The sequence below is a fragment of the Photinus pyralis genome, unplaced genomic scaffold (assembly GCF_008802855.1).
Source record: "Photinus pyralis isolate 1611_PpyrPB1 unplaced genomic scaffold, Ppyr1.3 Ppyr1.4_LG3b, whole genome shotgun sequence".
Classification (NCBI taxonomy): Eukaryota; Metazoa; Arthropoda; class Insecta; order Coleoptera; family Lampyridae; genus Photinus; species Photinus pyralis.
In genome coordinates, this window is record NW_022170510.1 from 18,225,089 (window position 1) to 18,239,995 (window position 14,907).

General features: G+C 34.4%; 1 protein-coding gene across 1 annotated transcript; it reads left to right on the top strand.

Annotated features, from left to right (window-relative positions):
- The first annotated feature begins 964 nt into the window (after positions 1-964).
- LOC116166802 (E3 ubiquitin-protein ligase SHPRH) lies at positions 965-14,590 on the top strand. Its single transcript, XM_031481939.1, has 17 exons — positions 965-1,393; positions 1,438-1,605; positions 4,183-4,374; positions 4,423-5,006; positions 5,209-5,430; positions 5,481-5,676; positions 5,723-6,057; positions 7,525-7,702; positions 7,757-8,022; positions 10,285-10,478; positions 10,578-10,912; positions 11,263-11,363; positions 11,417-11,620; positions 12,053-12,280; positions 12,328-12,639; positions 12,687-12,841; positions 13,952-14,590. The coding sequence occupies exons 1-17, from the start codon at positions 1,087-1,089 to the stop codon at positions 14,298-14,300; spliced, it is 4,326 nt and encodes a 1,441-aa protein (XP_031337799.1). The 5' UTR covers positions 965-1,086; the 3' UTR covers positions 14,301-14,590.
- Positions 14,591-14,907: the final 317 nt, after the last annotated feature.

Here is a 14,907-nt window from a genome sequence, read left to right on the forward strand (position 1 = left end):
GTGCCTCAAATACTTAGCCAAAAATGTCTACCAGCTCTCCTACTATAAGTGAAGTTCCATCAGTAAACAGACTTAATTACGTTCATCAAATTTTGGATATCAGGTACCTATGTGGCTTTGAAAGTTAAATCGCTGTGAAGATTGTGTGAAAGGCTTTTCCACACAGGCAACTCCACATTTCCTCTATTTAAAATATGTTTTGCTTGGTCGATAATGGAATTTGACATGAATATACTTACCTATTATTGTCATTCTCATACAAATATGATCAAATAAGTCAATGGAAGCTAGCTTTCTATTCGCGATTCAGATGGTGGAATAAGACCGCCACTTTGTTTATTTACCTCAGGCCGGGTGTTCGAACCTGGGTTGAGGTAAGAATTTTTCATTTGTGGGCTCTGTGGCGGAGATGGGAATTTCCTAGAAGAATACCTATCGTTTAAATTGTGGTCAGTGTAATTATACCACGAATAGTAAAAAAAGCATAATCAACGTAAGGTAATGTTGGCAAGTTGTAAAGTTGTACGGGTGTGCTAGAAATTGAACGATAAATATAACTTATTGTTAAAATAAAAAAGTGATAAAATCAAAAATTAGACAATTAGACTGTAGTTGATCGTCCCTGTCCAATTCCCTGCTCACTGCTGCGGAAGTGAGCTGCATGTAAATGGGGTATATCACAGTGTGACTGATGCGTGATCCATTCGCTCTATAAAGTAGTAGTTTTATAAATAGTGCATTTAATGGAGAACAATAGGTATTAAAAATTGTAATTTGTTGTCTATTTGTTTCGTTATTATTAATAATTTTGAATAGAGTAATCCTTGTACTCCAAACATCACGTGACAGCTTACCTCACTCTGTCGTCGCTGCTCATGAAACGCAAACACGAACGCATCTTTTACTGACTGAACTCTTCCATTTTCCTCCCACCACTTCCTATGTTGTTTATGTTTATGAATTGTATAGTAGGTTATGTGATATGTTCGTTGGTTTGGTTTGTAATTTGCAAGGCTTTGGCGCGTACAATTACAAATATTTATATGCGGCACCAATCTCGAGAACCTTAATTTGTGTAGCTTTAGAATGGGACGAACAAAAGCTGTACCAGTCAAGTTTGCATCAAAAAATGTATCTTCATTAGACACATCGAAAAAATCAAGAGCAAGATCAGTGACTAGAAGCTTTACTGTCTTTCCACCTAATAATATCAATGCTGACTATTATTTAGGTAATATATGGTTAGGTATTAGCAACAATGTGTTACCTCAAGAATGGCAAAAATGCAAAGTCTCTTTTATTAACAATGATGATACTTTACATTTGAAGATGGAGTTCGACGGGAGCATAGTTGTACTTATATGTGTTTCTGATGATGAGGATTTTATAAAAGGTAAACGTTATTACTCTTATAGTGATTTTAAGGTACATTCGTAGGGTTATTTCAATTCAAATTGTTCGCTATGAAATTTAACAACATGGAAGACAAAATCTCTGTGGAATTGCATATTGCTGAATTACCATTGCCAAAAATAAATAAAAGTATTAGCCAAGTGATTCGAATTGTCTTTGCTAGAATATTTAATATAGAATTTTGCGAAGTAGGTGAGTATATACTTTATTTTGTTATTAAGTAATGAGAGTGTAGCGAGGGGCTACTTTATCAGTATCGTCCAAAAGTTTGGTCCTTTGCACGACAGCTCAACAACGCTTGGATCTCGGCTTGGATGTATAAAGTCCAAATTTAGTAGGTCTACTTCAGAGGTCGGCAACCTATTGAAACGGAAGAGCCACAAGTTACAATTTGCAAAATTTTCCAATTTTTAAAGAGCCACTAAACATTTTCGAATCAATACTACAATATTTGGTCATATACAGGGTCCTGCAACAGTGCGTGCGTCATTCCTAGCTTATTCCTGGTAAAAAAGATTTTAAAAAAATCTTGTGTGCAAATGTCAACTATACATGGTTGTTTACCTTCGCAATTGAAGTGAAAGTTTCGTAAAAATATTGAAGTTCCTGTTACATCAACAATATAATTTTATATACAGTGTGTAAATTTTAACTCTGAACATACAAATCTCCTCTCGAATCTCCTATGTTCAATTCTTAAATATACAAGTCAAATACCCTTTCAGATATGCAACCGATCCTACCTATTTCCATCTTTTTCAAATGTTTTTCTATACAAGTCAATATCTGAATTACATTATTTATTAAATTAAGATTGTTATATTACCGTTTGATAACATGTATACAGAAAAAGAAAAAATGGAAATGCTACAGATGTATTTCAATAGTCAACTTGCTGCTAACCTGATAAGTCAATTTCATCAATTGGTACAATTCACATTATTCAAAACATTCGTATTGATGGTATTATGTTGTGTTGTATTTTAGTTTTTTATCATTATGCTACACAGTAATTCGCGAACATGTATTCAACAATTCACAGAAAATGAGTAAAATTCTAGTAATGGTAACAGTTAAGTTTAATAAATCGAAACTGTTAAATAAATCGACTGAATAGGGCGGTATCTAGTGTATAATTTGGGTTGCATAATTGTCAGCCATATCAATGCATGGACAATTGACACAAGGATATTTATTAAAAAGGAGGCATAGGGATTTACGTGTATTGTTTATCCCTGTCTACCTTTAAATGACAAAATCTCTTCTGAACGGCGCCTAATTTTATGCAACCAAAATAACTTTTTAAAACAAATAAAGATCTAGCTGTCATATTAATTGATTTGAATGTTGTTGCTTTGGTTTCCGTATTTTTATTTTTATTCATTTGCGATGTATTCAACTGAAGGAAAAGTTGATATTGTGAAATGGGATAGTGCCGGTAACGATTTAAGGAGCGTAAGAGATTTATTTTCTGTGAAGCCAAGCAACAATATTTCCCAAGTCGGTAATGTAGAAACTCCATAGCGTGACGCGCACCAATACCAATCCTAATAAGATGGCGGGTCAAAGTAAAAATTGCGATGTCATTCGTGTACTGCGCAGGTAGTAGGTAATGTTCAGGTAAATACAACGTAAAAGGTAATCCAAAAGAAAGAATGATGAGAACTTAAGAAAACTGACGAACTTTGAGAAAAGGTAAATTTTAGGGTTGAGTGAAGGTAAAGCCCTAAAAAAATGCTGAGTAATCACCTAACGTACCTCGTACTGTTTATATGCAAATACAAATCCGTAAAAGCGCTTCAAATAAAGCACAGCCACAGACGTCAAAAGAAAAAGAGAGATACCACTTCAAAGATATATGGTAACAGCCAAAACAATAATCTCTTACGGTAAGACACTTTCTAGCAAATGTAGTGGCATTTGCATGTAACCAATGCGACAGCAGCAACTTCACTGAGGGGAAAAGTAATACAACTTGTGGGCAAGATAATATGTAAGAAAAAGGGACAAAATTAGAAGTACCATGGAAAGGATCTGTACGACCTCGGTCGACGAAACAAAGGACTATTGTAATAAGAAATCTACAATAGCGAAAAATGAAGAACTAGGTAAAGAAATTTACTACAGAAATTAACTGAACATAATCAGGAATATCAATCAGTAAGAGGCAGAGGGAGAGAGGGAAGAAGGGAGAGGGAGAGAGAGAGTTCACTTTCTTTTATTCATTAGACGTAAGGTTTTTTGTTTATAATAAATGGATTGTGTCTTCTAAAAAATGTTTCGTTAGTCTTATGACAGACAGACATACAGAGCGGCTCAAATAAAACTTGCACTCATAAATCAGTTTCCTAATAATTAACAAAAAAAAATGCTGAAATACATCAAATCTGTGTCGGTCATTTTCCATTCTTATATTGATCAGTTTTGGGTTTAATCGAACTCAGATCATGATGCAGGATACGGGTTATCCGAGGGGATATCACGATAAATTTTTGGTTAGTCCCGAGGTACTATGTATACTAGGTGTTCAAATAAAATTTGAAATTCGGCTAGTGAGGGTTCCAAATGATTTCTTCTCAGATTTGATTAAGGTCCTCATCGAGGTTTTTCGTTTTGGCAGATACTGGCTGTGTCCTGGGAAAATAATAATAATTTCACAGTACACATAGCAGTAAGCTATGTATATGTGATTTGACATTGGACCTAGCATATGCAAAGCCTATTTCAATTCTAAAGTGGCCACTGTTCCTAAATTGTGACGTATTTTAGGACAAATTAAGGAGCATAAAACTTGTTTAGAAGAAATAGATAGCTTATATCAACATGTGTCGGCTATACGGAATAAATCTATAAGTTTACCTGAATACGTACAACATCCCTCCTTAAAACCACAACTACGAAGCTATCAACAAAATGCAGTATCATGGATGAAACTAAAAGAGCAGCCGTTAACTACTTCTGGTAATTTTACTTCTTTCTGCTTTACCGATTTAGTCATTTTCTTTTCAGAGGAACTACATCCCTTATATCAACCCCTATGCCTAAGTACAAAGAAGGTGATATATTATAGCAAATATTTGGGTGATGTCCAAGATGAAAAACCTCTGATGTCACAAAGGCAAACTGGAGGAATCTTAGCGGACGAAATGGGTTTGGGCAAAACTGTAGAGGTGCTTGCGTGCATTTTATCAAATCCGATGGCTAGTATGGAAGTAACAGGCTCTAATTCCGCCTCTCCCAAAATTATCAGGCGACCTCCGAAACGAGAAAGGCAGCCTACGACCTGTGATAGCAAGTATCATTGCAGCCCAAAAAAATTGAAAGTGCCAGAGGATTGGGTGAAACTTTCTAGTCGAAAGTCTAGTGTGAGAGTTGCACTGGAATGTTTTTATGAAAGCGCATTAGAGGAGATGGTAATTTCGAATAGAGGGTTACCGAAACTTGATCAAAATAAAGTGCAATGTATATGTGGTGATACTGACATGGTGGGTAGTATTATGTGTGTTAATTGTTTGAAATATCAGCATTCAAAGTGTATGGGGTTTCGTGCAAAATATGGCGAATATAGGTGCCCCAAATGTTGGACAGAGCAGGTATGTGAATATATGTAGATTTTGTATTTTAATGTGATCATCACCCCCTCTAGCTGAATACTTAGAACACTAGCATTTGCAAACTGCAAAATTGCTGCTGCATTGCATTATGCGCAGACTACTGCCAACTATTAATTCAAACATATTTCCATTTTTGGTTCATTTCAATGAAGAATTACTACTAAAAAAACATCATTTTCAGCCACTTTTAGAGAGTAAAGCAACCCTTATTATTTGCCCGACCACTTTACAAACACAATGGTGTGATGAAATCTGCAAACATATAAGTGCTAGCATGAAGGTTTTGGTTTACGAAGGTTCCAAAGCAGCGTCCATATATCCAGCTAAGTTAAAAGATTACGACCTTGTACTTACCACCTACCAAGTGCTCCAAGCAGAACTGTACTTTACCGAAACTAAACAGGTAGATACATTTTCATTGTGTAATCGAATATGACTTAACATGATGTCTAGGCACCAGCATTGCGCAGAGAACAGCGATATTTATGTCCAGGATGTCCATTGACTTTAATCAAATGGTGGCGGCTCTGTATTGATGAAGCCCAAACAGTTGAAATTCCCACCGCAATGATTTCGGTGATGGTAAAGAAATTATTTGCTTGTCACAGGTGGGCGATAACAGGCACCCCAATCACTCGCGATATCTTCGGTAGTCACATTTTCCTTTTATTTCTGTTGATCAATCAATCTTCTAGGATTCTATGGTTTAATTGATTATCTGCAGCTGAGTCCCTACAGTGACTTAGAGACATGGAATCACTTACTATACTATCCACATTCACAAGGTAATAACGAACCGCTCTATACATATCTAGCCGAGATTATGTGGCGCTCTGCTAAATACGACGTTGTGGGGCAAATTAACATTCCAAAACAAACTCTAAATGAATATATAATTGAATTTTCGGCGGTGGAAAAGTTTTATTATCGTCGAGAGCATGAATTGTGCACCAACCAATTTTTAGACAAATTAAAGAACTACAGTGGAGAGGTCTTGCTTAGTTCACTCGATAGAAGCAGCATAAGAAAGGTAATTGACTTATAACTAGGCATGGGAATTTTTTTCGATATATATCGATAGGTATCGATAGTTATAGATATATCGAATAACAATAGGTAGAGCTAAAAAAATCGATATATCGATAGATCGATAACTATTGATATATCGATATGTCGATAACTATTGATATATCAATAACTATTGGTACGATAAAATTGTTATTGTTGAGATTTCAACGAGCGCTACTATTTTTATTAATAAAATCCATTTTCGGGTTTACTCTCGTGTAAATTTACTATTTTTAGTTGCTCGACGTTTCGGAATCTTAACTTTGCTCCCTTTCTCAAGAGAAGCGCTACGTCACATCATCATCCATGCCAAATAAACGCAGTAATAAAATCTTTAGAAAATAGATCTTTTCGTCTTACTGACGATTGCTCAAAAAAAGAAGCACTTCAAAAACTTGAACAAAATGTTGCATCAAAATGGCTACTCTTTAGATAAAATAAAGAAGACAATCAAAGGGTGTAATCATGGCCTATGTATCGGTATCTGATACAGAGGACCAGTCACAAAAAAAACAGAAAAAGCTAAGAACACTTCAAATTTAGATATACAGTTTCAATTGATTGACATTTACGAAATCTAACAAAAAACCCTTGATAAAGGTAGCAAAGAAACGTCGAGTAACTATTAATAGTCACTTTACACGAGAATAAACCGGAAAATGGATTTTATTAATAAAACTGGATAAGATAACTATCCCTGTCGATAACTATCGATACGTCGAATATTTCTCTCAAATGGGGCGTGCAATTACCGCTTAATAATAATAATATGGTAACTCCATTAAAGTTGCAAGAACTGCATTCGGTTATTTTCATATTTTGTTAAAAGAGCCGTCTTGTCGGGCTTTTTCGCCAAAATATAAAAGTAAACTCATGCAGTTTTTAGACACGCTTACAAAAAAATTATCGGTAATATTATATCGATACCTATATATTGAAAACTATCGCCATAACGAGAACTATCGATATACCGATACTTATCGATATAGCGACAGTTATCGATCTTTCGATAGTTATTGGTGTATCGATAACCATCGATATTTCGATAATTATCGGTATATCGATAAGTAAAATATATCGATAGGTAAGTACCCGATACTTATATCGATAGTTGAAAACAGTTATCGCCCAACCCTAGCGATAACTATCGACATATCAATATATCGATAACTATCGACATATTGATATATCGGTACCTATCGATAGTATTCATATATCAATAACTATCGATATATCGATAACTATCGACGATATTTCGATAGTTATCGATAGGTATCGATATATCGATAACCATCGATATTTCGATAATTATCGGCATATCGACAAGTAAAATATATCGATAGGTAAGTACCCGATACTTATCGATAGGTGAAAACAGTTATCGCCCATCCCTACTTATAACGATAACTGCTAAAAATGTACTTTGTAGATAATGGCACCGTTATTGTCAATACGTCAAGCATGTAATCATCCAAATACTGCCAGAGGTCGCTATTTGGGTGCGTCTAAATCGGTTAAGTCTATGGAAGGTTTGTTGGATGCATTAATTGAGAAAAACAATACTGATAGTGAAGAAAATCTCAGAATTGTTGTCTCCGCTTTGAATGGTAAGTATATTGTTTTCCATGCACTCATCACTATTTCTTTATATTACTGTTTAGGTTTGGCCGGTATTTATTTGCTGTTACAAAATCCCTTGGAAGCGACAGAGCATTATCGGCAAGTTATGCAGTTAGCCGCACGTTTCAATAATGAGGAAGACAAAAAACAGCTTACAATTGACAAATTGCAACTAATCCATACTATGCATAATTTAGCCGAAATTATCGAGACATATCCTAATATGCCGCCGACGTTAAGAGACCAGCAGCTCAGACAAGACTGTCTAAACTTACAAGAAAAATATCTTGAAAAGTACATCACACAGGTATGATTGTCATACAATAATTTATAATTTGTTGCCAATTTCTACCATTAACATTTTTTTTTGTATCGTATCACATTACTAGACACCATAAATGTTTCACAATTTATTGTTTGTTTGTTGCTGATTATTAACATTTTTTTGTGCCGTCATTATATAAAAAAGAACAACACTTACTTAAGTTTATGACAGCCTGCTTTATTATATCACAGCAACTTGTCAAATGTTAGTGTTGGATGTGATTGTTTGGGTTGCACAAAGAACTTCATTCTTTGAACCGTTTGTACCGCTAGAGCGGGTGGGTTTCGTTTTATCTACTAAGGTTTTAATTTTAAAATAGCAATTATTGTAATTTTAAAGGTTGTGTATACAGTTACTGTGATTTTTTATTTCATTATGTATAAGGTAAGTTTTCACAATTCTAGTTAACCCAATGAATTTTGGATTTATCTTCTCACTTGAAGACATTGTGCGCAGGTACACCATCTTGTTGAAACCAACAGTTTTCAACTTTTGTGTGCCGGACATCGTTTTATTCGTAAAAAAATGCTACTCAACATAGAATCTACTTTTTTTACTAGCCATATAAAAAGACAAAGTTGATAATGATTTCTCCGAAATGAAACGTCTCAACGTCTCTTGTAAAACTCAGTAAGTGACAATGAAAAAATGTTTTTTTTTGTATCCGCTCAAATAACATCAGAAAAAAATAAAACCGAAATCAACAAATTTCTTGTCTCTAATTTCACTACCTTCATATCTTCTATGGTTTACGAAATTCCCATGATGCCCGCCTGCGTAACTATCACTGTCTAGGAGGGGGCGGTCCCCTGCAACTCCCTCCCTCTTTAAATCCCCACCAGTCACTCTTCCTCTCGTTAACCTGTCATAAGCCGACCTCCAATGCACCTATATCAGGTAGGCAACCATCATTACAACGTCGGATACAAACATCCCACAGCCGCCATCTCTTTTGTTATTTGTGTAGCACCCCCATCATGTGATCTAACACCCCACGTGATTGAACGACAAACCTCACAACATGGCCAACAGCCATAATACCATTCCACACGTATCCACGTGGCTAATCCTCGTCGACCATTCGATGTGACGTCACTTCCAGAACATTACATTGATACTCTACTTTACAGTTTTCAAGATTCGTTCTTTTTGTATTTGGTAGTTTCGGTTCTCTGGCACGTCAACAAATAAAATCTGCACGATTAATTTGCGCATGCGCAAACTGCGCAAAGTAAACTTTCTTGTTTATAGATATTTTTTTGAAATTTTAACCAAAGCCTTAAGGCGAAATAGTATATTGGAAGACAAGTGTTACAATGTGACCTATTGTAATTACAATAAAGCATTGTAACACGCGTTTTTCATACTATTTTTTCTATTTCGGGGCTTTAATTTAATTAAAAAGTAATTATCAAAAACTACAGGAAACTTTAGAATTAATGTGTCTTAAGTTGGCAACACCATTTACGTTGACAAATTTTAAGTTGGCAGCGTAGATAAACACAACACTAACATTTGGAAACTTTAAATTCCATGAATGTGTAATTTTTTACTCGTAGATAAATTTATTTATGGTGGATGTGTAAACTACTGATTTGGAATGTATTAAGTTCTTCGTGTACCAAAAATCAAGGAAAACACAAATTTTACGTATGTAATTTGATTTCACATCTGATGATTTGACGTTGACGTCTTGACGAACTGCCAACTTAGAGATGAAAAGTTACCAAAAACAATGTTACAATGGAACTCATTGAAACACTGTTTTTGCCGAAAACAGTTGCACAAAATTCTCATTGTAACACCGAAATAGAAAAACCTCATTTTTTGAAAATAATGACAAATATAACGTCACATAATGCTCATTGCCCATTGGCATGTTATGTTACTGTCACCGAGGTCACCATCAATGAAAGCAGAATGGTGGTGTTGCGAAATATTGGCCCTCTTTCGCGTTATTGAGGAGCCTTTAAATTATGGTGCTAGCTGGCCTGGACAGATTGGCAGTAGATTCTTTTCTTGTCTTATTGTTTTCATTTTATCAGACCGGCCTGTATGGCGTAATGGAGTCAAAGCTCGACCTGGAAATAAAGGATGTATTTAAATATATATATTTTTTGATCTCTGGATGTTTTGGATTCTATATCTATATTTACTGTTACAGTAAAATCAGGAACAACTACAATTCTTAGAATTACTGTTTAAATTTTTATATTTACTTATCTTACCTATGATCTGTTGTAGAGTTCTCGAGCATATTATGAAACAGACGCCCTAATGAATACAGTGTGGAAGTTAGAAGAGAAATATATTTTGGAGACAGGCGAGTGGTATACTCGCCTGACTCATTGGGTTATTCGAAATCAGTATGAAGTAGAATTACAGAAACGCATTACGTCATCATTGACTACAGAAAGTTCAAATACCAAAAAACTAAAGTGAGCATGTGTCTCAATTTTCTTAAACGAATGTCTTTCTCAAGGCATTTGCAAAGACCAAGGTTAATCCATATATTTAATTGTTTGCCTAAATTTAAGATCACACGGACTAGAACTGCTTTATGAATTAGCAGCGTGGGATGATGAATTGATCAAATTTAGAAAAAAAACCATACAACTTGTTAGTGAAATGTATTCGTCAGAAGATGGCAAAAAAATAGAAATAGATGAAAATTTAATTTTTGATGCTATGGAATGTCACCTTCGACCTGAGAAAAAAAGTAAAAAAGTTAAAAAGTGTCTTGTATGCCGTGTAAGTGTTCAAATGAGAAACTATGAGTCAGTATTATTTGATATGGAAAGTAAATCCGCCAAAGCAGACATTTCCAACAAAGGCAGCTGGAAACCATCCCCACAGGAATTAATATTAAGAGGTGCCCATAGTTCTAACCACTTACTTAAAAATACTAAACGTCTAAAATTATAGGATGAAATATCTTACGAACAAAAGTTTATTGTGATGTTTTCTATGGCGATCGATTTCGGGTATTTATATCCCATCTTCAGGCCTAGCTGAAATATTGCATGAAATAAGAAACATTACAATTATGTTGTTACATTTCTTTACCGTCATAAAATTGAAATGGCAGCGTTCGATGTTGGTTATAATGGATAAAACATCACAATAAACTTTTGTTCATAAGATATTTCATCCTATAATTTTAACCCCACCGAACTCATAAGATGGAGCAATTCATAAACCATACTAAACGTCTGTTTGCAGCACTTCTTAATTTCGCAAAAACGAAAGACGCCGAAGATATTTCTCTAACCGACGGAGATCTATATTTTCGTATTTTATATAAAAAGAAAATAGAATTTAAAGTAAACTAACAGTACTCTTTATAATAATAATAATTATCTTAATTAATTTTTAGCAAATGCGCAAATTTTGGACTCTTCTAGATCAACAAATATGTGCACTCGACGAAATAAATATGTGTAAAACGCGATTAAGTTTAAAAGTTGGAGATGAACAAGAAAACAAGAAGTCTACATCTAAGACAGATCGGATTTTAAAACATCTTTCTATGGCTCTAGAAAATAAACTTCAGTATATTAATTTTATAGAGGAACACGAGGTTAGAATTTTTTTTTCTGTCAAAACGAAGAATTTTTAGGATTTACTTTCAGCATCATCCAGAAATTCAAATTAAGTCTTGAAGTATGATATTTTACTTGTAAATGAAACTTTCCACTTTTTGCAATACCCTCAATTTAACAAACAATTGAATAATTTGAGTATACCCCACTTTAGAAAGTTTTAAATATCGCACTACAATCACTCCTTCAAAACATCTCAAACTGCACCAGTTTTTATATTCCCCACCTCCACATTAGGTAGGACCATAAGAATCTAGACCAAATTGATGTCAGAAATGCATCTAAACTTCCAGTTTAGCATGGTAGACATTGAAAGTAAGCGAATCCTAAAAATTTTTCTAACAAAAAGCACCTCTTTAGTAAGTGAATCAAAATCACTTGAGAATTTGAAATTATCTAATTTTGTTTAGCTAAATTATCAAGTGTCAATTTTAAAAAATGAGGAAAAAGTAAATATGGCATCCTTGGAAAGAAATTTAGGAATACATAGTTACCTTGAAACACTTCGTCTTCAACAATATGCGGGTCAAAGCCCAGATCCTTGCCCCATATGTAAAAATGCACTGCAAGAACATTGGAGCATTCTACCATGCGGACATTGTTATTGCTTGGAGTGTATTCAGGTTCTCTTTGAAAAGGTAAATTTTGAAATACTTTATATCTGATATTGTATCTTACTTCTTAGGCCAACATTAGGTTGTTGCCATGCTCGATTTGTCGACAGTCTCACAAACCTGAGGATGTTTCGTATATACGCACTGATGCGGTTGAAAGCCAAGTCGAAGAAACCAAAATTAAAGGAAACTACTCAACAAAAATTGAAGCAATCGTTAAATTGATTATCAACCTTAAAAAAGAAGAGAGCACTGTCAAAGTTTTAGTCTTTTCAACTTGGGTGGAAGTATTAAAGGTCATGAGAAATGCACTTATAAATAATGGTATATCAACGGAACTGTTGTCAATACAGTCCTTAAAGAAATGCCTTGCAAAATTTAAGGTGAATTATTTCATACTCATGATCAGCTACCAAGAGTTTACTTTTAGAATGGCGAGATTACTGCGCTGCTTTTGCCAATTAGTTTAGGATCCAAAGGCTTAAATCTCATTGAAGCAACACATGTTGTATTAACGGAGCCATTGCTGAATCCTGCAGATGAACTACAAGCAATTGGAAGAATACATCGAATCGGCCAAACCAAGTAAGTAACTAGATAATGGCATTATTGTCTTTAATCATGCAATGCTTCTGCTAGTCTTTTATGTTCATTCTCTACTCCACTCCAAAAATCTAAAACATTATTAAGCAACGAGTTAAAAATCAATTTTTTCTCCAACCACCTGAATAAGACGCTATTTTGTGACAGTGTTCGGTACGTAAAATTGACGTTTTGCGGATTAATCGCTTTCACCATGGCAACTGTACAAAAAGTAGATACTTTTGGTCCTAGTACCAAAAAGAAATTGACCTTGAAAGTTGGCCAATTAAAAAATTACAATCACAGAGATATGTCACATTGACATCGTTTTACATTGCAGGTTATAAGATATTTCTATACATACAAATCAAATCTTTTTGCATATTCAATGCAAATAATGATGTCACCTATACGTATGTACATGTATTGAAAATGATTTACGCTCGCTATTTTTATTTAAACCATGTGTAACGTAATTTACATATTCGATGAACGTAATTTTAATACGTATACAACCCGCCGTCGCGCGTAACGCCATCTACTTCAGACCCCTTGCACTATTATCTGTCATTTTGAATTCAAAATTTGAAAAAGTTAATTGCAATTAATTTTAATTAAAAAACTGTACGGTAAGTTTTTTATTTCAATACAAAATATAACAATATTAATTGTGTATACAATAAAATGACTGAAACTGATAGCGACATGGATTGCACTCCGCCAGAGATTATAGAAACGGCAGAACATGCTACCTCAAGATTTGCTCCCTACAAAGTCGCGAGAGGTGAGAAGTAAGAAGTCAGAACGAATAGGTTATAAGTTAACCTAAAAACTAGAGTGGCATGACACGTGAGGACAAGAAAGCAGAAGTTCTTATACTAGTAGTGAAACTGTGACTGAATCTAAATTCGAATATAATTTGAAGTAAAGGGGGTTGGAGAAAAAATTTTATGTTTTATTCGTACAAAAAATGCGTTTTCGGGACTCGGAAGGTTGCTGGACTCCGCTAACGCGTCGTCCAGCAACTATCTTCCTCGTCCCGAAAACTGGCATTTTTTGTACTAATGAAACAAATAACTATTTTGTTGTCTATAACAAAATATTGTATTTTAGACCGACAATTGTACATAAATTTGTGGTGAAAAGTACAATTGAAGAGAGTCTGTATCAAGCAACAAATCAGAATGCAGCTAATTGGGATAAAAGTAAAGTCACTTTGGAACAATTACGTAATTTGTTTATTGATACTTCAGAAGATCCACCAGCTCTAAATGTTGAAGCTGACAGCATTTTAGAAGCGAACGAAGACATTGATGCAAATTGCAGTATTGATCACTCTAATGAAGAAAATTTGGAACTTCAAGAACCGTTTACGAATAGTCATAATTCTGAAAGTAACATCTCTGATACTGAAAACAGTAGTTCCAGTGAAAGCATATCTGAAGAAGAAATGGATATGTGAATTAAATTTTGAATTGTATTCTTTTTTGATCACTTTTATGTGTGCTTTTTAATTTATTTACATATTGTATGATTGCTAATTTTTTTATCTGTTGGTTGTTGATTGTTTTGATTCTCAAAATACATAACTAATATTTGGGTACTCAGTCATGCATTCCATTAAATGTAGTAAGCAGGTAGTAGAATAATAAATCAAGAAATATCGTGTATGCAATAATTTAGCGTCTAATTATTATTTATATTGTTTTTACTGTGGATAAATTTTAAATAAATCGTGTGTTTTGTGTGTAATATGACGTCTGAATGTGGTCCTCACAAAGAGGTGATAATTCGAATACAAACCCCTTATAAAATGGGATGGTTGGGGATGTATTCCATTCACTTTAGAGATCTATGTATTGCGGATTTATTAATGATTTAACATAGTGTAATGAATTTTTTAGAATGATATTAAGTTGTGATATTCGCACAAGGGACAACCAGCTCGCCACTTTTTCTGGCAACACATAATTTGACTCTGAGATACCACAGTTGAGAAGGAAGACATTGCTTCGCGTCTTTTTGGTTCATCTTGCTTCCAGTCGAGTCACTGTAATGTTTAGATAGGT